The sequence below is a fragment of the Alexandromys fortis genome, unplaced genomic scaffold (assembly GCF_014885135.2).
Source record: "Alexandromys fortis isolate MF-2015 unplaced genomic scaffold, M_Fortis_MF-2015_v1.1 scaffold_10, whole genome shotgun sequence".
Classification (NCBI taxonomy): Eukaryota; Metazoa; Chordata; class Mammalia; order Rodentia; family Cricetidae; genus Alexandromys; species Alexandromys fortis.
In genome coordinates, this window is record NW_026067895.1 from 13,676,714 (window position 1) to 13,698,749 (window position 22,036).

Consider the following 22,036-nt stretch of genomic DNA (forward strand, 5'->3'; position numbering starts at 1 on the left):
AATTACCATTTAAGGAAGAAGAATAGAGAATTAATTTCAAACCTCAAATTTAGGTTCAGTTTATAAAGGAAATGTTTACCATTTTTAGAAGAGTTTTGTTAATTGAATGTACTGTTAATTGATTAACATTGATGTTAATCAATGTTAATTGATTGCCTTAACTTCATCTGACTTTATTCACTTTCTCCTTACTTTTTTTTCTTTTAAAGAATGAAAGTCTTGGCCAAGGTACTTTTACAAAAATTTTTAAAGGTGTAAGAAGAGAAGTTGGAGACTATGGTCAACTGCATGAAACAGAAGTTCTTTTGAAAGTTCTGGATAAAGCACATAGGAATTATTCAGAGGTGTGTATGTTTATTGGATCCTTTATATATCTCCTTATACTGTATAAAGAAGTATGTCCACAAGCACATTAAATGCATGCCTGAGACTTGATAAAATTATGCTTTTATTGCATACTTTAACTATGTATAATAATAAGTTTCATTATGAAATATTTATAACTTATAGAATATTCCAGATGTTCAGTCCCTGTTAGCTCTCGTGCTCCCCACTTAATGATCCTCTTTTTCTTCTCACCTAACCCTGTTCTACTTTATATCTTTGAATGTGTGTGGGACCAATTGAGTTTCATCAGGGCTCTTACAGGCTCATGAGGATTTGTTTACAGAAATATAGTCACCTTACCTGTGGCTCCACCATTAAGAAAACTCCCCTGTCAACCAGTAAAATCCTTAGGGAATGGTGAATCTTGAGCTCCTCCTCCCTGAACAAGTACTGAAGTGCCTCATCTTGTGTATATCTGGTCAGCTTGTGTATAGCTGCTTTGAGTTCACGAGGGCAGTCAGGAATGAGTCAGTGTTCATACCCCCTTCCTCATGCTTCCCCAGTCTTTCTCCTACAGTGGTCCTTGGGCCTTGTAGGGCATGGTAGCCTAACTTTCCATTGCTTCAATTAGCTCCATGACCAAAAGCAACTTATTTGTAAAAGAGTTTAGTTTATTTTCACTTGTAATTCCAAAAGGATAAGAGTCCATCCTAAAAGAGGAGGCATGGCATGGCGTCAGGAGATGGAGGTTGACTGATAGCATTTTTCATCCTCATACAGGCGGGGAGGGACAGGAACACTAAGTGTGGACAGAGCTATAAACTTTCAGAGATCACCCCATGAACTACTTCCTCTAGCAAGACTCACCTAAAGGTCCCCTAACCTTCCCAGACAGCACCACCAACTAGAGACCAAGTGTTCAGATACAGAACCATACAGGGGACATTTCTTATTCAAACAATCACAGAGGGGTGATATAGATGTCCTATTTATGGCTGAGAACTCGAGTCACTTATTTTCAGTATTAGTTGCTGTGGTCACTGCTGACCACTGCAAAAAACAGCTTCTCAGACCAAAACGGACAGCAGCACTAATCTGTGGGCAGAAACAGTTATTTTCAGGGCAATTTGCTGGGGATATCATGTTCATTTAGCAAAACATCTGTAACTTCACTACTTGGGCCTCTGACCCTCCCCATCCATGTATGTTTCTCTTAGGGTCCTCATTGTTGTCTAGGTTCTCTGGGATTGTGATTTGTAGGCTGTTTTTCTTCGCTTTATGTTTAAAAAACACTTATGAGTGAGTACTGGATATTAATCCACACATCTACGAACACGTGATTTTTGACAAAGAAGCAAAACATATAAAATGGAAAAAAAAAGCATGTTTAACAAATGGTGCTGGCATAGCTGGATATCAACATGTGGAAGAATGAAAATAGATCCATATTTATCACCATGCACAAAACTCAAGTCCAAGTGGATCAAAGACCTCAACATAAAGCCAGCCACACTGAACCTCACAGAAGAGAAAGTGGGAAGTATACTTGAACACATTGGCACAGGGAACCACTTCCTAAATATAACCCCAGTAGCAAGACACTGAGAGAAACAATTAATAAATGGGACTTCCTGAAACTGAGAAACTTCTGTAAAGCAAAGGACATGGTCAACAAGATGAAACAGCAGCCTACAGAATGGGAAAAGATGTTTCTCCACAATTTTGAGAATAAGCTTGAAGCTGGGTATAGGGCACTTCTTTAATCCCAGTACTTGGGAGGCAGAGGCAGGTAGATCTCTGTAAGTTCAAAGCCAGCCTGGTCTACAGAGTGAGTTCCAGGACAGCCAGGGCTACACAGAGAAACCCTGTCTCAAAAGTAAATATTTAAAAAGAATACGTTTGAAAGGCACTGTACTAAAAAATAAATGTCATGTCCAACTGAGAGTAAGATGTAGGACATTTCTCTTAAGTCAGTATCCTTTTGAATTATGCATACCTACGGACATCACTGAACACAAATCCTTCACATTTCTTGTTTCCTCTTCCCCCTTAGTCTTTCTTTGAAGCAGCAAGCATGATGAGCCAGCTTTCTCACAAGCACTTGGTTTTGAATTATGGAGTATGTGTCTGTGGAGAGGAGAGTAAGTAAAGCCACTGGCTTTCCTTTGTTACTGTTGTGCCTTTCTCAGAGAGTCGTGATTTAGGACTAACTACTGGAGGTACCAGTACAACCATGGAATTACAAACACTGTGGAACTTGAAAGCATTGTGGTCTGTTCAGTTATATTCATGAAAAAGGAAACTGGCGTTTAAAGCTAAAATGCCAAATACAGTTAATATGGCTTGTTATAATAGCATATAATATAATGATGGATGGAGTATTAGAGCTTTTGTGTGCAGAAAACAAATACAAGCTATTGTGTGCACATAACAGTATAGATTATGGGTAATCCTGGAACAGCTAGCCCTTTTCAGTACAAGCTTATTTATAGTTATTAGAACAAAGCATATAAATGAGACTGAATTATTAATGAAACTGGTTGAAGTGACTGATTATTGGCACTAGGTAGATTCTCCAGTTATGCTGGAGTATGTATATTTGCACTGTTTAGATTCCTAACTCTTACTGTTTGGAACAAACTAAATATACAGAAGTATAATGATGTGTATCCACTAAGTTTCCTTGAGATTAGTACAGTTTACTTCATTTATTTACAGATTGTATCCACAAATAACACAAGTATTTTGAAGTTTTGAATTATACGTTTTTAATAGGATGTATACTTGAACTTTATTATTACTTATATTTTAATGCAGACATTCTGGTTCAAGAGTTTGTAAAATTTGGATCACTGGATACATACCTGAAAAAAAACAAAAATTCCATAAATATATTATGGAAACTTGGAGTGGCTAAACAGTTGGCATGGGCCATGCATTTTCTAGTAAGTAATTGCTGTATTCTTTTTTTAAAAACTAAAACTTGCTGTTTTATTTCATAAAAGTAATATAGTTATTTTAACTTGGCAACCAGAAGTAAATCTTGGAATGAATGCTAAGTCATTCAAAATAATGTTACTTGTGGAAAGGGATTATTACAGACATTATGCAGATAGTAAATCAGCTTTGAAAGACAGTGCTGTTATTCCACCAATCTCTTGGAACTACCATAGACACCCATATTTTATATCTCTTCTGTTGTTTTGCATTCACTGCAGTGGCTGCACCATAAGCAACTGCTGTCCCATCTGGCAATTGTAACACCTCAGCTACCAGCAGCAGTTCAGGCCCGCCAGGGCCACAACCAGGCGGGAATTCTGTTTTCTCAGGCGCAGCTTTAAAGAAAACTTTATCTAGATCTCTTCCCTCTGTAGAACTCAGGATGCAAAGGTTGAGGTGAAATTCTGCTAGCTCAGAGAGGCTGAATAACAAGTAGCTAATCTTCTCCTGCTTGCCACTTGCAAAACCAGGAGTCCTGCTCAGCCCTCCCTTAGAACCCTTGCTACACTTGGTTTCTCCCTACCACTTCCTGTCAGCTGACTCAGCCTACTGACCCCAGGTTAATTTTATCCTACCACTTCCTGTCAGCTGACTCAGCCTACTGACCCCAGGTTAATTTTATCCTACCACTTCCTGTCAGCTGACTTAGCCTACTGACCCCAGGTTAATTTTATTGAAGCAAATGTAACACGTCTTTGCTGTTAACAAAAGCAGCAGAAACTAATGTAACGCACCTTTACACAGTTAAAATAATATTCCACAACACTTCTGGGTTTAGAAATTTTAACCAAAAATTTATAGAAGCATATCATGCGCTGTGGTGTCTGTAGACAGTGTTCCTGAGAGCAGTGTTGACAGCGGTGTGAATTCCAGAGTTCCCCCAGGTGTTAGTGAACATTTGCTGCACAGAAATAGTCTTTCCTCATGCTGGTCCCCACCAGCAAGTGCTTATCGTTTGGAATCTCTCTTTTAAAAGTAACGCTCATTTCAGTGTGGGTATAAATACTGCATCAGTTGAAGTAAGAAACCAACGACTCCCTTTTATTGTCTCAAAGTATGCCTCTGAGTATTTACTATGCTGTCTTCTGTCTTCTTTAAATCTATGTTGTAGCTTTGGGCATGTTATATGCACACGTATTTATTTATTGCTGTTTGGATGTATGTGCATTTAACTTTAATAGGAAGAAAAATCCCTTATTCATGGGAATGTGTGTGCCAAAAATATCCTGCTGATCAGAGAAGAAGACAGGAAAACAGGGAATCCACCTTTCATCAAACTTAGTGACCCTGGCATTAGCATTACAGTTCTACCAAAGGACAGTAAGTTCTGTGCTGATCACATTTGGCTTTCTTAAGTTTTATTTGGGTGGTACCATAAAAATCATACTGTTAATTTTCCTTTAATTCTAGTTTATTAATGTTCTTGCTTGCTAATGACATTTAGCTACTACTTGTAGTAGTTTAAATTAAGTTATAGCTAAATTGTGACCATTTCCAGTTATTCTCTTGTTTAACCATGTCGCCATAGACTGTGAAATTATTATTGTCTGTATATGTGTATATGGGGGACTTGCATGTGCCAGAGCACATGTGTGGAAATCAGAAGGTAACTTAGTGGGAGTTGGTCCTCTCCTACTACGTGAATTCTCAGGATTGAACTCTTGCCTTTGAACTGGCTGCAGGCACATTTATCTACTTAAACCATATTGCGTGCTGTATCTTACCTGGTTTTCTGCCTTAATTTGCTGTACAATATTCTGGTGTAGTCAAGGCTACTTAACTTTGATGGCTAACTCTGCAGTAAGGACAATGATAATAGGATAGTAATGTTGAGAGGAAAATCTTTCTGGGTTTTTAGATCTTGGATTTATTTTTTGGAATGAGAAGTTAAAATAGAAAAAAAATCTATTTGGTAAAGGAGAGAGGAACTGATGAACTCTTTAATCTCCATGCTGTGCGGAAAGCTGTCCATACTGTTTTACCAAAAGGTGTAATGTCCTCATTCCCTGTGTCTGAATTCCATAAAGGAGAATTACCCTACAGCTTCCTTCCTTAGCTTTGTTCTTGGTTGTGGAGTCAAGAACTGCAGAAGCTTTATTTGGGGAACTCCGTGAATGAATCTTACCCAGTCTGTCAATTCCATACTGAGAATATCTTGGTATAATTTAATCATTGTCTGCTGTAAAGATGTCTGTTGGGCTTTGTCATAATGGCCTTTGACCATCAATAATGGCCTCTGACCACCAGTGATGTGACAGTATTTGTATCACTTATATGCTGTAAATATTTTTTAAATATTGAGAGCCAATTTTAAGGCAAATTTTGTATATTTCTTTCTGTGAGAGAGAAACAGGACTAACGGGAGGTAGTGAAAATGGCGTGCCAGGTAGACGTTTCAATTTCCTGAGAGAAGTTTAGTTGATCCAGAATTCATTGCACATGATCCTAATTCCAACAACTATTAAAAATGGTATAACTGTGGGGAGTTACTCAATCTTTGTGGATCTTAATTGTTAAAGCTAGTTACTGAAGTAGAATTTCAAGAATCATTCAGTTCAAACTTAGCAAGCATGAACCAGACCAGTCCTCTACAACCACAAAAGATTTAATCATTCAAATAAGTTTGAAAACTATTCACATAGAAAATAATGGTTTGCAGAGCTTTTTTAACTATAGTTGTTCCTGTTTAAAAGTTCTTCAGGAGAGAATACCATGGGTTCCACCTGAATGCATTGAAAATCCTAAAAATCTAAATCTGGCGACAGACAAGTGGAGTTTTGGTACTACTCTGTGGGAAATCTGCAGCGGAGGAGACAAGCCCCTGAGTGCTCTGGACTCGCAAAGGGTAAGTGTGTCCAGCCTGGAGGGACAGGCTGATTCTTCAAGGTTCTTTCATCTGATTGTGAAAAGAAGGTAAATAAAAGTGCTATAGAATTCATTCTTAGCATTCGGTTCTTTCATTGCAGAAGTTACAGTTTTATGAAGATAAGCATCAGCTTCCTGCACCTAAGTGGACAGAATTAGCGAATCTTATAAACAATTGCATGGATTATGAGCCAGATTTCAGGCCTGCCTTCAGAGCTGTCATCCGTGATCTTAATAGCCTGTTTACTCCAGGTGAGTACTGATGGGGCCATCTCATTGATCACTGGCTTTCTCTCTCTGTTGTTTTCTTATTTTGCAATCCTGTCTAAGAAAGTCTTTCATTTCTTCCATTTATTTATGTGAATGCTGTACATGCTGTGCTTGACTGGACAGTATTTTTAAATAGATCTTTTCTCCTTCCAAAACCTAATTTTATTTACTTATTTGTCTGAACAAGAAAACTTAATCACAAAAATGCAGCATGAATTCTAATTGGTATTATTAATAAAAACCTGGAGTTAGATATTAGGGGTTGAAAGCCGTGAGGTCAGAGAAGCAGTCTAGCCAGCCACTAGAGAGACCTTTTTCCTCTACTGACTCCTCAGACTGAAGGGGTGATCCTGTCTCTACAAATCCTCAGACTTATGCTCAGACTGCATTCTCAGACTGCAACTCCAGACTGCATCTGAACTCTTGTCTCTTCCTACCTTATATTCCTCTTATGCCCAGCCATATCCCTTTCTGTCTCCACCTCCCCTAATACTGGGATCAAAGGTGTGGGATTCCCAAATCCTGGGATTAAAGGTGTGAACTATTACTGCCTGGTCCCTAGTGGCTTAGCTCCACACTCTGATCTCCGGTAATCTTTGTTAAAATACAAACAAAGTATCACTACAACAAAATTTATTGTCTGTGTATGTCACGAGAGTTTTAGAATCCAATATACATTTAGTTTGTCAGTTAATGAGAAGCATGTTTATTTGATTACATTTGTTAATTTGGCTACATGGAGTTTTTAACATCATCCCTTTTGATTTTTCTAGTTACCATCTATTTTATAATTGACTTATTTTTTTAAATATGAGGTAGACTTATTTTTGTCTGTCCCTACGTCCTTTAGAATGCTGAGGTAAGTGTATGCCCGTCCCATAGTTAGTCAGCAACACACCTTCCTCACCACAGGAATTGGAATAGAACCTTACTTCATGAATACTGAAACTACCTATTTTGGAGTAATTTACCCCTTGAAAACCTATCTTGAAAGTCTGGATAATAATTAAAGGCTCCTATTAATATAATCTATATAGTTTTGAGTTTCCCTATGTGGGGGCAATATTATACAGGCCACATGTTTCTGCATTGTATTGGCAGCAAAACTCTCAAGCCACAATAGCAGCTGAGGTGCTGAAAGCATCTTCAGACTGGCTGTCTCCTGAGGTCAGGATGCTGATGATGTGCTGCTCCTTCTTTGTAATTATGGCGACCGCCTGGGAAGAGGTGTTAATCCAAGCTAGTGACAGAGCTGCAGACATGACTTTAGTCCTGCTACCCCCAAACAGAATGCTAATGAATTTCTTCCTCAGTTTACCTTGGGAGGTAAAAGCTGTTTGGAGAATAAACACTCCTTTCCAGAATTGCTGTGTGAACAGAGAGATAGTTTATGCTGGGGTTGGACCCCGACACCTGTGTTAGTTAGTATTTCAAACTCATTCTGCTTCTTAGCTTGAATATCTATCAGTTTTACCCTGAGAGTGTATTTGCTAACTTAGTATAGTGTCTTTCTTCGTTTTTACAGATTATGAACTACTAACAGAAAATGACATGCTACCAAATATGAGAATAGGTGCCTTAGGATTTTCTGGTGCTTTTGAAGACAGAGACCCTACACAATTTGAAGAGAGACACTTGAAATTTCTACAGCAACTTGGCAAGGTAAACTGTATATAAGTTTTCAAATAAAATTTAATCATACATCATTTTATTTGAGAATAAGATGACTTGGGACTAGAGCTGATCAATCCACTTTCCACAAAAATTTTAAGGGGTATTTGTAGAAAGAAAAGCTTAATTGTTGGATATTAGAGAAATTTTCTGTTAAATAAGGACTTTACTGGAAAATACTCCAGGTCCTTGGTAACATGCAATGCACAGTCAACATCTTCTACGAGGACGGGCCATAAACCAGAGTCCTTCCCAACTGAGTGATTCTGAGTCTCTTGTTTGGAAGGTGGAGTTTGTAGTTCATAGTAGGTTAGTGCAGTAGAGAAGGGAGCACACAGTGTTCTGTCTGCCTTTCTGACTTTGTCTTGGGAGAAATAATCTAATTGTTTACAGCCTAGGACCTTGAATTACCATGTTCCTCAAAAGAAGCTCCATTAAAAGGTTACCCAGTCACACATAGTCTATATAACAATCAAGATGAAAAGAGACCCAGTGCTTAGCAGGCCCAATTATAGTGGCAAGCTCTCTCTTTTGTTTATTTATAGAGATCTAAACCATATCTCATTATAAGTTAAATTTTGGCACAGATACAACGTGAAGGCCTCACTGAGACTTGGACCTATATTTGAAGTTCCAATTGAGCTTTCTTAAAACTAAACATTGATGGTTATATTAAAATTAGCCTAACTCTATTAATAACTGTTGTTCCTTTTTATTTAAAACTCTTGGGAATATTTGAAGGAATATAGCAATTGAGAAAAAGAAGTCTTTGTCGTGGAAAATTTATTACCCATTGCTGTTCAGCAGGTTACTCTGAAATGTGCCAATTTCTTTGAGTTGGGGTCTGGGGACAGTTTATCTGGGTTGCTTTGGATCAAGGTATTAACCAGGCCTTGAAGTTCCTTTTGAAGGCTTCTTAAGAGGTCTCTTCCTATCTCACTAATGTGATTATTGCCAGGCCTCCTTCCAAGCTTACATGGATCTTTGTACAGGGCTGACTCACAGAGTGGTAGCTGAGAGCATATACCCAAGGTGGAAGCCGTGTTTTTATACCATGATCCCATATAATGTTTCATTACTCTTGGTAATATTACAGTACACATCTAATATTTCATAGATCATAGAGGCCATTTCATTCCCTCTTCCTTTATTACCTATTCACAAACCATACTATTCTAAGTTAGGAAATTATACTGTAAATATGAAAGTAATTTTTTTCATTTTTCAATGAAAAAAAGAAATATAGGAAATTTAAAGCTCTTGTTGGCAGTCACACAGCAAGATGGAAACAGTTCTGAGACAAAAGCTTGACTCCATGCTCTTCCCTTGTCACATGTGTTTGCTCTTGTGTGAACGTGCTTCAGTTACAGCATCTTCTGTAGTCTTTCTTTTTTCAAATCATATGCCATGAAATTTAAAAAGTATACCTTTTATTCCCAGAGGTTTTACTCTGGTCACATAGCCAAGACCCATTTATGAGAAAGGGAAAGTCAGTCTGACTCATTCCTGCACTGCTGACGAAGCCATCTCAGTTTGTTATTTGGTATATAGAATATTTTATGACCATATCAACTAGTCATTGAATCATTGAGTATAATTAGTGAGAACAGAATAATGAAAATCTTAAAATGATTTTACCTGTGATTCTGTATACACTGACTTTTCCAGTGTTTAGATACAGTTTTTAAGAGATATTATCATTTTCCTTAAAGAATTCTCTTGGTAATATCTAAGACTTTAGGGGTGGGGAATCCAATTTATTTAAAGTTAAAGAAATCTAGTAAAATTTTATTAGGTTCAGTTGCTAATGATATCTTCAGCTAACATCTCCCTCCCTCCCTCCCTCCCTCCCTCCCTCCCCCCCTCTATTTTACTATCCTGGGATTCAACTCAGGGTCTCACATGTGCTAGTCAACTACTCTACCACCAAGTTATACCCCCAACTCCTTTTTATTTTGAGACAGGTCCTGCCTGGTTGTTAGATCCTCCTTCCTCAGCAGTCTAAGAATCTGATAAGAGATACGCAGCACCTCTCTGAACCTGATTTCCTTTTATTCTTCCATCTCTCCTAAGCTTATGAAGAGCATGGATGTGTGAGCATTTGTGGGATTAAGACCTTTTGTGTTAATTAGTTTGAATGTAGTGAAGATTTATAACTGTGTATATGTATATATTTAATGATCGCCTTGAAATTCACATGTAAAACCATAGTTAGCTATTAAGGTCAGACCCTTTCAAGCCTGTGAAAGTAAGTTTAAAGGGCACATTAGGAATCGGGCAGCCTTGGAAGGGTCTTAATTACTTTCACAACTGGAGTTTTTCTGAAACTGTGTGGTTGATAATCACATAAATATTAGAGCTTCTCTTGCATGCCCTGTGTTGCACTGGCACTCAGAGTAGTGAGAAGTGGGGATGAGTATATATCCATTTCAACCTTAGTGATCACAGGCTCCTATGGCTTTTATAGGACACAAGTTGGAACAGATGTCAGACTTGTAATTATTTATGTTTGTGATCTGTTTAATTATTTTTGGGATGTCAGCTGGTGTTGAAATTGTTCAGATCTTGTTTGGGCGGCCATATGGTTGAGATTTCATGGGTGTCTAGCTTCCCTGTCATAGCTAGAAGTCACCTTCTCAGAGCAGACTTCCTGGTCTTCTGGCTCTCAGGTACCCCTCCCCCATGTTCTCCGAGCTGCAGGAGTCGTGCTATGGATGTGTCAGTTAGGGACGGGCACCACAGTGAGTCGCTTGGGCATTCTGTCATGGCCTCCTGAAAAGACTCTGATGAGCGTGAGAACTACACTGAGAGCTGAGCTGGAGCACAGCATGTGCCAGCTGGGCCAGGCCTTGGGATGGATATGGCATGATGCAGTGGGATACGGCGTGATGTATCCTAAATAAGGAGTTCAATGTAGGAATTTCTTTAAAGACGTCAATTTTTTTTTGTTGTTGTAGGAATATCACCTGTGGCCATTCTTTTTTTTTTAAAAAAAAAACTTATTTAACTTTATTTTGTGTGCATTACCATCAGATTCCCTAGAACTGGAGTTATAGACAATTATGAGCTGCCTATGGGTGGTGGGAATTGAACCCAGGTCCTCTGGAAGAGCAGCCAGTGCTCTTAACTGCTGAGCCATCTCTCCAGCCCTGCTTGTAGCCATTCTTGAATCAAGCAGACTCTGTTAGTTTGTATTTGTCTGTATAATGAAATACCATGTTATGGCTGGATGAATATAACAAGTATTTATTCTTCACAGTTCTGGGGGCTGAAAAGTCCAAGGGCAGGGTTTGGTTTCTAGTGAGGGCTCTCTACCTGGCCTCAGATGGAAGCTTTTGGAGAGGGAAACTTCTGGAGTTATTCTTTTTCTTTCTGTATAAGGCTACTCCAAATACAGTCGTATTAGGGATTAGGCTTCTATTGTGTAAATTTGAGGTCACACACACCTAGTCAATAACAAGCCTTATCCACTGATAGCATTACGAAGGTACGTTGAGATAAAGGAAAAGTCTAATTCGGTCTATAATTTTTCAGTCTGTAATTCATCTCAGAGAAATTGTTTATAGGTCTACTACCTAGTTTTTAAAATAACACTTCCATTCCTTGCTCTGAAATTTGTCTACCATAAGCTGAGAATTCTTTCTACTAATTCTAGCTGCCAAGTACTTCTTGTATATTTAGAAGCCAATAGTAAGTTGTCTTGGGGACTTTTGGCTTCCATTCTAATGTCATGTGTTGTTCAGGGTAATTTTGGGAGTGTGGAGATGTGCCGCTACGATCCTCTACAGGACAACACTGGGGAGGTGGTGGCTGTTAAAAAACTCCAGCACAGCACTGAAGAGCATCTCAGAGACTTCGAAAGGGAGATTGAAATCCTGAAATCCTTGCAGCATGACAACATTGTAAAATACAAAGGAGTGTGCTACAGTGCTGGTATGTTGCCCATTGAAGCCTTTCTTAACTTCACAGTCTGTCTTTGGTATCCAGGGTAATAGAAATATACAGTTGTCTAAGGATTTGTCAGTGTGCAGAGAGAGAGATGCTTGGAGAGCATGTGGGAGACCAGGGACTATAGCTACACCAGTGCTCTGACTGTGTCTAATCATCCTTCTCACCACTTCCTTCAAAACGTGTTAACTTTTTTAAAAAGAAAACTAGTTTCCTTATATGGTCTATTAAAATGTTTTTATTAGATACTTGTTATAATTGAAAAAGATTCATTATTAATTTATTTGGATTTTCACAAATAATTAAAAATGGCTAAAGAATAAATATTTCTCATGCATCTTTCAAAATAATTTGAATTGAAAAGCCTGTATTCTTAAATACTATATTACCTTTAATTCCTAATAAAGTTTTATCATCGTGGACCCAGATTTTATGTATACTTAAATCATTTACATATAGCTTTTTTTTCTAGTATTTAATCAGTAAGATATAGCACGGTAAAACATTGTTCTTTTTGTATATTAAAAGGTCGGCGCAACCTAAGATTAATTATGGAATATTTGCCATATGGAAGTTTACGAGACTATCTCCAAAAGCATAAAGAACGAATAGATCACAAAAAACTTCTGCAGTACACATCTCAGATATGCAAGGTATCGATCATCCTAAATGTCTGCTGTGGATGAACTGCATGGTGAACTAACTCAGAAGTCATACAGACTACTCCTTAACTATAAAGAGAACTTGTAGAATACAGTCATGTAAATTATGTTCATATAACTACTTAAAGAAAAAATGTATTTTATCCATAGGGCATGGAATATCTTGGCACAAAAAGATATATCCATAGGGATTTGGCAACAAGAAATATATTGGTGGAAAATGAGAACAGAGTTAAAATAGGAGATTTTGGATTAACCAAAGTCTTGCCACAGGACAAAGAATACTACAAAGTAAAAGAACCAGGCGAAAGTCCCATATTCTGGTAAGTAGGCATTTTCCAGTATAATAAAGTTAAATTTTAGAAAACTTTCTTCAAACTTTATTTTACTGTTACTTAATATATAATATTTCATAACATTCAGTTTAGTACTACTTCCAATAACAACAATGTTTATCATATGCTTTGTATTGAGCTAAATACCTTTCATGTAGGATCTCACATTATCTTTTCAAAAAACAGCAGGTAGTTGCGAGCTGCCTGCTGTGGGTGCTGGGAACTGAACTTGGGTCATCTGCAAGAGCCTGTCAGCTGCTTAGTTAGCCACCTCCATCCTCTCAGAAAACCTTATGTCAGTGCATGGAGGATATATATTATTATGATTATTGTAGACCCAACCGTCCAACCTGAAAACCCAAAATCAGATGCACTGAAGCATGAAACCTGTGTTTTAAAGGAAGAGTTTTTTTTCCTGTGTTTTAGAAATATGGCAGTGTATTCTGCAGAGGTTATGACTAAAACAGGATCCTGTCAGGAAATGACTTCACTGCAAGGTATATGCACATAGGTGAGGGCTTTCTAGATAACACTCTGGTTACCCAGGAAACAAGTAATAACTGACAAGTGAGACTTGATATTAAAAAACTTCTTTATGGGCAAGGAAATAATCAAGTAAAAAGGCAGCCTACAGACTGGAGGAGAATCTTTGCCAGCTGTACTTCTGACAGAGAACTCATGTCTAGAATATACAGAAGATGAGTACACCAGACACCAAGAAAACAAACAACCCCTCTAAGTCCTTACAAGGATAGCAAGTGGCTGACGGGGCACAGACTAGGTGGAGTAGTGGAGCTAGAAAGACACAGAGCCCTCCCCGACTTGTATGTGTCCTGGGGTTGGGGGTGTTTAAGAAATGATTAGGTAGGGACTTAGCTCAGTGGTAGGTCAGCCCTGGGTTCTTCTGTGGTTCCCCTACCCCTAAAAAAGGCTGGGATATGATTATATTTTCCTTGGGAATGAGACTAAGGCCATTATAAAAGAAACTTATAAAATACCCAGAGATCTGGTGTTGTGTTAGAGAGTAAATGTGAGCTGAGAAACCCACGCACCGTGCTGTGTTCAGTAGGCACTGTGTAAGGTCAGAAATGACAGACTTTATTATGGTGAGTTCTTATTTAAGACAACACTTCTGATCTAGAAGAGCTGTTCTGTATGGGGTTCCTACTATCTTGTTTTTAAGGCAAACTATTCCATAGTAATATTAAAATTATTATGTTAATATTAGCTCTCATTTTTTAAAGGATCTAACAGAATTTTCCAAGGATACAAAGCATTTTTCTATCTAACCAGTCATTAAAGAGTCCTGAAAATATTTAAACTTGCCAGGTTGCTCAGCAAGCCCCCCTGATCTGCTTGTCTTTACTGCTCAGCACTTGGATTATAGGCTGCTCTCTCTGGTATTTTACATGAGTGCTGGGGATCTGAACTCAGGTCCTCATGCCTTTTACAGTAACCAGTTTATCCTCCAGGTTACACCTGCAACCCCAAGAAGTATATTAATGTTGTAAAGTATTATTTTTAAAATCTGGTAGAGTGTGCCAGTGAGATGGCTCAGCTGGTAAAGGTGCCTGATGATCTAAGCTCAGTACCCCAAGTCCATGTAAAAAGTGGAAGGAGAAAGATGAAGTCTTCAAAGCTGTCTTCTGACCTCCATAGGCACACCATGGTACATATCCCCACCCCATCATGCTCACCTACACAGTAATAGATTAAAATATACTAGTATAGTATGCACGAGGCCCTCTGTTTCATCCATAACACAAAATCCAAAACAGCAGAGAACTAAGTGGCAGAACGCATACTTCTGTAGTCATTGTGACACCAGTGAGACACGCACTCTCATGCCTTGTTTTTCTTCCAGACACACTAAAAGCCACCAAACAATACAAGCTTTGAAAAAGGTTTCCTGGGTGTGTGGGAAGATAATGAAGCAGTCAAGATAAGCCTAAGATAATATGTGTCTTATATAACTAATTTTCTATAAAAATATGATATATTACTCATCATTACATATTATTAACTGTTCTTACACGGAGGAAGGTAGAAGGGCAGGAAAGTCACAAAGCCTATTCCATAGTACATGAATATTTTCTTCAGGAAGGGTCCCCCATGGCCCCACTATCTCTTAAAAGCCCCTCTTACTGATAGCACATTGGTGTTAAGTTTTAACACCTGAATTTTGGAGAGGACACAGTCAAATCCTAGCAAGCAAAACCTGGAGCTGAAAGAAATCACATGCAGTTTTGTCCATAGGAGTTAGTCATAATTTTTAAAAGAAAGTCTGTTTTATTTAAAAGAAATCTTTGTCCTCCCTAATGCTTTATTTATCAAAATTTTGTTTTGCTTTAATTTTTGGGCATGTTCCAACATGTTTTAGGGGTTGATACTAAGAAGAACTAGAGGAAAAATGATTCTACTTGAATATTTTTTTTTAATGAGAAGACATATGCTGTTCTTACTGTAGACATCCTCTGGACAGTCTCTGTGCATCCGGGTTCCTCTGCACCATTCGTGGGCTCTGACCTAGTGCTGTAATGAAGGAGAGAGCGTAGACGGGGCTATTCTGAAAAGACATGGTGGACCAGCCAAAAGGCTCAACAGTGGGTCTGAGTGAGGTTCCCCAGGACCTGAATGATGGAAGGAGGAACCCATGGGTTGTTTATGACCTCCACATACATACAGATAAACACATGTCTACATAAGTACATAAAATATAAAAATTCAAAAATAACTCCTAAGGATCCATTTTTGGGCAGTTAGACAGATCGTGATGCCATTTACTGCATAATCAAAATAAAATAATCAGCAGGATGTGGGAGAATGAAGATAGGGTTCTATGGCCTATGGGTATTTAATCTGGAAATGGTGGATCCATCTAGAACAGTCAAAGCAGACTATGAATTTAGGAGACTTAAGCATAAAAGTGGGTAAAATTATCTAAAGAAAACCTTTTAGCAGCAAAAGGAAGGCATTGAATGATAAAACTTTTGGAAACCTTAAATTTAGAAGAGAGAAAGGAAGTGTTGGCAGAAATTTAATTAAAACCAACCCTTTCTCTCAACTCAAAATCTTGCTATAGAAGCAGGAGATTGAAAAGTTCTGTTGATGAATAAGCATTACATGTGGGTGTGTTGTTATCAGCACATCTCTAAGAGATCTCCAGGATGGAAGAAACCCAACATCTCTATGGAGTCAGGCAGAAACAGCCCGATGCCTAAAAGTTTTCTGGACTGACATTAGTTCTCAGGTGAAAGGACTTAACCATTTGTCACACGTAGTTCATCCTAAATACCCTTGACCATTGTGCGACTACCTGTGATGGCTAATAGCCTCTGTTCTACTGTGATACGGGCTAGCTTTGCACTTTGGAAAGATGCTATGGCCAGTTTAGGTTCCTCTCTGCTCGGGGAAACCAGAAGAAAGGGGCATTACCAGAAAGTAGTTCCTAGGCACTTGCTTAATACATTTCTAGATCATAAAGCTGACACTGACTTTGAAGCAAGAACATTTCAAAGAGACAGAAAATACATAAGTTCCCTTAATGCTCCATGAAAAAGGGAAAGCAAGACCCAGAGAGAAGTAATTCTTTCCTGATTTGGCTTACCTTTGTTTAAGTAAAGGGAGTTATAGAATAAATCTAGCTGGGGTTGGCAATATGTAATTAAGAAATTAATTACAAAGAGTGGTATGCTAAAAAACAAAAAACAAACACAACAAAAATCATAAGAACAGCATGGTTGTAATCCTGGTACTTGGAATGCTGATGCTGGAGGGTCCTAAATTTGAGCCTAAGCTGGGCTGCACAGAAAGACCTGTCCAGTTTTTAAGAAAGAAGGAAAGTGTATTTTAGGATATAGGAGCGTAGCATTGTTTGAAGGCGATTACATCTTGCTGACAGAACAAAACTGACATTTAAAAATAATACAAAGTAAAAATTTTAAGCTAAATATAGCGATTACATACCTATTTATTGTGTGTTTGTATAGTCCAGACTGTAAGTCTAGACATGTAATGAGCAGGAGTCATTGAGACTCCGTAGCTAGAGTCTCACCTGTGCAAGTGAAACTTGCGTTGGACTTTGAGAAAAAGGTTAAGGGGTACGCACCAAGGCCAGCTGGACTGGGACTGAACGAGCATGTGATCAAACCAGACTCTCTGAATGTGGCTGACAATGAGGGCTGACTGAGAAGCCAAAGATAATGACACCGGGTTTTGATTCTACTGCATGTACTGGCTTTTTGGGAGCCTTGTCTGTTTGGACGCTCATCTTCCTAGACCTGGATGGAGGGCAGAGGGGCTTGGGTTTCCCACAGGGCAGGGCACCCAGACTTCTCTTAGGACTGGAGAGCAAGGAGGAGGGGAAGAGGGAGAGGGAGAAGGAAATGGGAGGATGAGAGGAGGTGTGGAATTTTTAATAAATAAATAAAAATACATGTTAATATTTTCCATCTGTTTAGTCAAACAGTTCTCTGTAGCCATCTCTATAGTAAAAACAGACTTTACCATGGGACTAATATTCCTAGTCCATTGGCAACCCCTTGGGCTGTGACACCATTTTCCTTTGCTTTGTATATTCTGTGTTCTTTCATAATTACCCCCTTCCAGATTCTTAACAGCTTCAGTTACGTTCCCAGCTAGAAGCTACATTTCCCTCCAATTTGTAATCTGGATTCATCTAAAAGAACAGCTGAGGAAGAGCAGCTCACTTTTCAGTTCTTAGAAAAACTTCTCAGTTAACACCCAGTGCTGCCAACAGAAACAAAAATCAATGTGCTTAGATTTTTCTATGTCAGAGGGTCTAAGGACCAGGCTTTCTGATTCATTAGAAGTGCCCACCACTCAACATTTCACTGTGCTCATTGCGGGGGAGAGCAAATGGAAAGTTCTGGAAGTCAGATCACAAGCTTGCAAAGAACCCATCCCCCAGCAGTGGAGACAGGAATGCATACCCATGTCTGTCAGGGGAACCTCAGCGCCAGTGTTTATGGTGACTAGTTTCATAGGCACCATCTGCTTGGTGTGTAACAAAATCCCAGACTCCAGGAAGAAAGCACATACCAAATGGGTTGCTTGTGTGTGTAAACAGCCACATCCCACACCCCCAACCTCACACACACACAGTCCATGAAGTTTAAGTTCTCAGTTCCAGCCAAGAGTCAGCATTGCACAGGAGCCCTTCTGAGGATAACCTCAGCCTGATGTGCCGATGCCTTCCGTATCCCCTGGGAGAGTTTGTCATTTGTTTGTCTGTTGTCCCCTTCAGTATGATGAGTTGTCACTCAGGTAACTCATCTTTCAAATGATTTCTCTATATTGCAGGTATGCTCCAGAATCCCTGACAGAGAGCAAGTTTTCTGTGGCCTCGGATGTATGGAGCTTTGGCGTGGTTCTGTATGAGCTTTTCACATATATTGAGAAGAGTAAAAGTCCTCCAGTGGTCAGTTTTCTTTTTAATTGCTTAATGCCCCCCAACCCCCCTCCTATTGCTCTTGTTTTTAAACACAAGAAAGGCATTATGCAAAAAAGAATAACATGCCCAGGACCTATTTTAGAATCCCTTGTTTATCTGGAGACAATATTCAACAATACCCAACAAAATAGCACAAACTTTCTAAATTCAGTATTCTCTTGGCCATGTGTCTGTGACTGTAACAAAATACACTGAGGACTTCATAAAGAAAAGAGCTTATTTAACTCACAGTTGATTAAAAGGCCAGTATCAAGTGAGGACCCTTTGAATTCATCACAACATGGCAAATGAACAGAAAGGGACTGACCGCCAAAAAGATCACATGTCAAGACTTGAGACCAAGAGCCATGAGGGCCAAGATTCCACTTCCTGTGAAGCAGCTTGTTCCCACAGGAACTAGAACACTCAGGGAGACCAGCAGTGATCTCTTAAAGAGCCTACCATTCCACTACTGCCAGGGACCAGGCCTTCAGGACGCCTCTTAAATGGCATTTAAAGTACATTGAGTATGCACATTTACTCCGGAGTATCACACAACCTAAAATGAACTTTCAGAAGTAACTTATACTGTTCGTGTAGGTTTCTTTCAATATATGGGATATGAAAACAGTAAAAATCATTTTAATGAAATTACTCAGATAATCATTTAATACTGTGGCACTTTCTTAATATTTATTTATTTATTATGTATACAATATTCCGTCTGCGTGTGTGTCTGCCGTCCTGAAGAGAGCACCAGACCTCATTACAGGTTATGAGCCACCATGTGGTTGCTGGGAATTGAACTCAGGGCCTTTGGAAGAGCAGGCAATGCTCTTAACCGCTGAGCCACCTCTCCAGCCCAATATACTGTGGCATTTTTTTTCAGACTTATTTTATATAAAATGTGAAACTTTACAAAGAACTATTGCTCTCTAAAATTGAGTTTTATAAGCTTCCTGTGTGTTTGCTGCCCTGTTAATTATTACATTGTGTGTATTTATTTTACTTTATCTGTAATTACTTACTGCAAGTATGATTTTAATTGCCCAGTAGCATTCTGTTAAAAGTTGTCTATTTCTAGGTAATCATTTACAGTTTTTATACGTAAATGTGTAATTTTACTTTTGACTATCATGTTAGAGTGTAACTGTTAGAGGTTATGAGTTAGTAAATCACTTTTGATTGTTTCAAAAGCAAAGCTCTGTCAGGTTATGTCTTCGCAGCAGTGATAGGCATGAATAGTTTGCTGTACTCACCATTAGAATATTAATGAAATTTTACCAACTTAATATAAAAATGGTTATATGTGTTTTAATTTGCATTTCTGTTGTTAGAGTAATATATTTATGAAGTCATTTAAAACGAGTTTACATTTCAGGAATTTATGCGAATGATTGGCAATGATAAACAAGGACAGATGATTGTGTTCCATTTGATAGAACTTCTGAAGAACAATGGAAGACTACCAAGACCAGAAGGGTGCCCAGATGAGGTAACAGTTTTTAATTAATTAATTTCTCGTGTATCTGTGTGTGATGTTAGTGTGGTCTGTGTCTCTTTATGTGTCAGAAAGAGGTATGTGTGCATATGTGTGATGTGTGTTTGAGTGTATGTGTTTGTGTGTAGGTGGTGTGTTGTGAGAGAGTGCATGTGTGTACAGGTATGCAAGCAGCAGTGCCCGTTGGAATCAGAGGAGAACTTTCTAGGATTGGTTCTTGCCTTCCACCTTGCTGAGGGGGTCTCTGTCGTTTCTCCTGCTGCACTGTGCTCTCCAGGCTGATTGGTCCTCACTATTTTCCACATGATTTTCTTGTCTGTCTCTTGTTCTGTCTTAGAACTGCTGTTGTGCCTGGCTCTTGTGGGTCCCAGGGATTGATTCTTGTCATCGGGCTTTAATGTCTGGTTCTTTTTATCCACTGAGCCATCTCCCTGATCCAACAGTTTTTTAATCCACAGTAATTATCCGTTTTCTCTTGTTTTATTAAAAACACATACAGATGATGTATTTCAAAGCATAACCATAGCATTATTACTGGCTTAGGCAAATTAGCTGAGATTTCCAAATTCATATCATCCTCTAATTAGCATGAAACTTAGTGTTCATTCTAACTTTGTTTCAATTTTTTCCCTTTATAGATTTATGTGATCATGACAGAGTGCTGGAACAACAGTGTAAATCAGCGTCCCTCTTTCAGGGACCTAGCACTTCGGGTGGATCAGATCCGGGACAGTCTGGCTGTGTGAATGAGATGGCCTTTACTCAGAGACCAAGTAGACTTCCAGAATCAAAGTAAAGCTCTGTAGCCACATTGCTGTGGACCCTTATCCACACATCCTTATCATGATGCTAGCCAGAAGAAAATGTCAGGCTGTCTGCTCAGAACCTGGGAAATTTTAGGAATTTTTTCGTGCACCATCTGAAAAGTCGCCAGAAGCTGGTAGAGAGCTGCATGGAGCTCCTCACAGTCGCTCGTCTCCTCCTCCGCACAGGAGGAGGAGGAGAGCGGGCATTTTCAACTCCGCGTTTTGAAAAATGAAACAATTATAATGTAAATTTTGCAGTGTTAGAGATACACACAATATACATGTACAGTTTTTACCACATGGAGTGTACAATACTTTGGCATCTTGTGTGATTTACACAAGGGCTGGTGTTTATTAATGTTTTCTAATTTTTCCATAGTTGATCTATAATAACTTCATGATACAAATTAAAATGCTCAGAAAACTGAATAAATACTTTTTTTCTTGCTTCTGTGCTGCTGTGTCAGGGCTTGTAGTTCCATGTCACTGTAAATATTTTTCAAAGCAAAAGAAACAAAAGTATAGTTTTACTTGTATAGTAAATCTAACCCTAGAGACTTTTGAAATGGAACAATCTTACAAAGACATAGCACAATCTATTTTCTTATTTGTTGTCCTGTGTGTTTATGGTAATTGTGTTTTTACATAGGACTGTCTCCATCTTTTTCTATGACTATAGTGACTAGTACTCTTTTATATTTTTGAGGTTTAAAGTGCCAGAAATACTTTGCTCCCTTGAACTGTTAACTGCCAATAACATTTCAGTCCCTGAGACCTGTTACTATATATTGAAGTATAAGCCATAAATAATTTGTAAAATGTATAAGCTCTTTAAGATGCATAGTGGGTAATATGAACAAAGACTGCGTGAGGGGTCACGAGCTCGCTGTTGCAGTGGTAGGAGAAATGTGCCTTCACCAGAGTCTCCCACATGGACAGGAAGTGAGAGCCTGTCCAAGAACGCTGAGATCTGTAATGTACGTCGTTAGAAGAGGGGAGAGAGCATACATATTTTCAGAGTATGAGTGATTGTTGTCCACTTTAGTGCTGCTCCGTTTTAGACAATGTCATGTCAAAAAATAAAACAAGATTTTTGTGTGTTATTTATACAAGATTTTAAATATTTTGATAATTTGTTTTAAAAATTCTCTATTTTCAGTGGTGTATCCTATGTTTTACCTTGTACTTAAGAGCTTTGA

General features: G+C 38.6%; 1 protein-coding gene across 1 annotated transcript in view; it reads left to right on the plus strand.

Moving 5' to 3' along the window:
* The window catches only part of Jak2 (Janus kinase 2), a 59,408-nt gene extending 37,413 nt beyond the window's left edge, over window positions 1-21,995 (plus strand). The window contains exons 13-25 of the mRNA XM_050159111.1: window positions 210-344; window positions 2,381-2,468; window positions 3,145-3,272; window positions 4,509-4,647; window positions 6,021-6,172; window positions 6,294-6,444; window positions 7,988-8,124; window positions 11,877-12,066; window positions 12,610-12,734; window positions 12,894-13,066; window positions 18,401-18,518; window positions 19,912-20,025; window positions 20,670-21,995. Of these exons, the coding sequence (XP_050015068.1) occupies window positions 210-344; window positions 2,381-2,468; window positions 3,145-3,272; window positions 4,509-4,647; window positions 6,021-6,172; window positions 6,294-6,444; window positions 7,988-8,124; window positions 11,877-12,066; window positions 12,610-12,734; window positions 12,894-13,066; window positions 18,401-18,518; window positions 19,912-20,025; window positions 20,670-20,777 (1,758 nt within the window). The 3' untranslated portion in view covers window positions 20,778-21,995. The remainder of the gene's footprint in view (window positions 1-209; window positions 345-2,380; window positions 2,469-3,144; window positions 3,273-4,508; window positions 4,648-6,020; window positions 6,173-6,293; window positions 6,445-7,987; window positions 8,125-11,876; window positions 12,067-12,609; window positions 12,735-12,893; window positions 13,067-18,400; window positions 18,519-19,911; window positions 20,026-20,669) is intronic.
* Window positions 21,996-22,036: the final 41 nt, after the last annotated feature.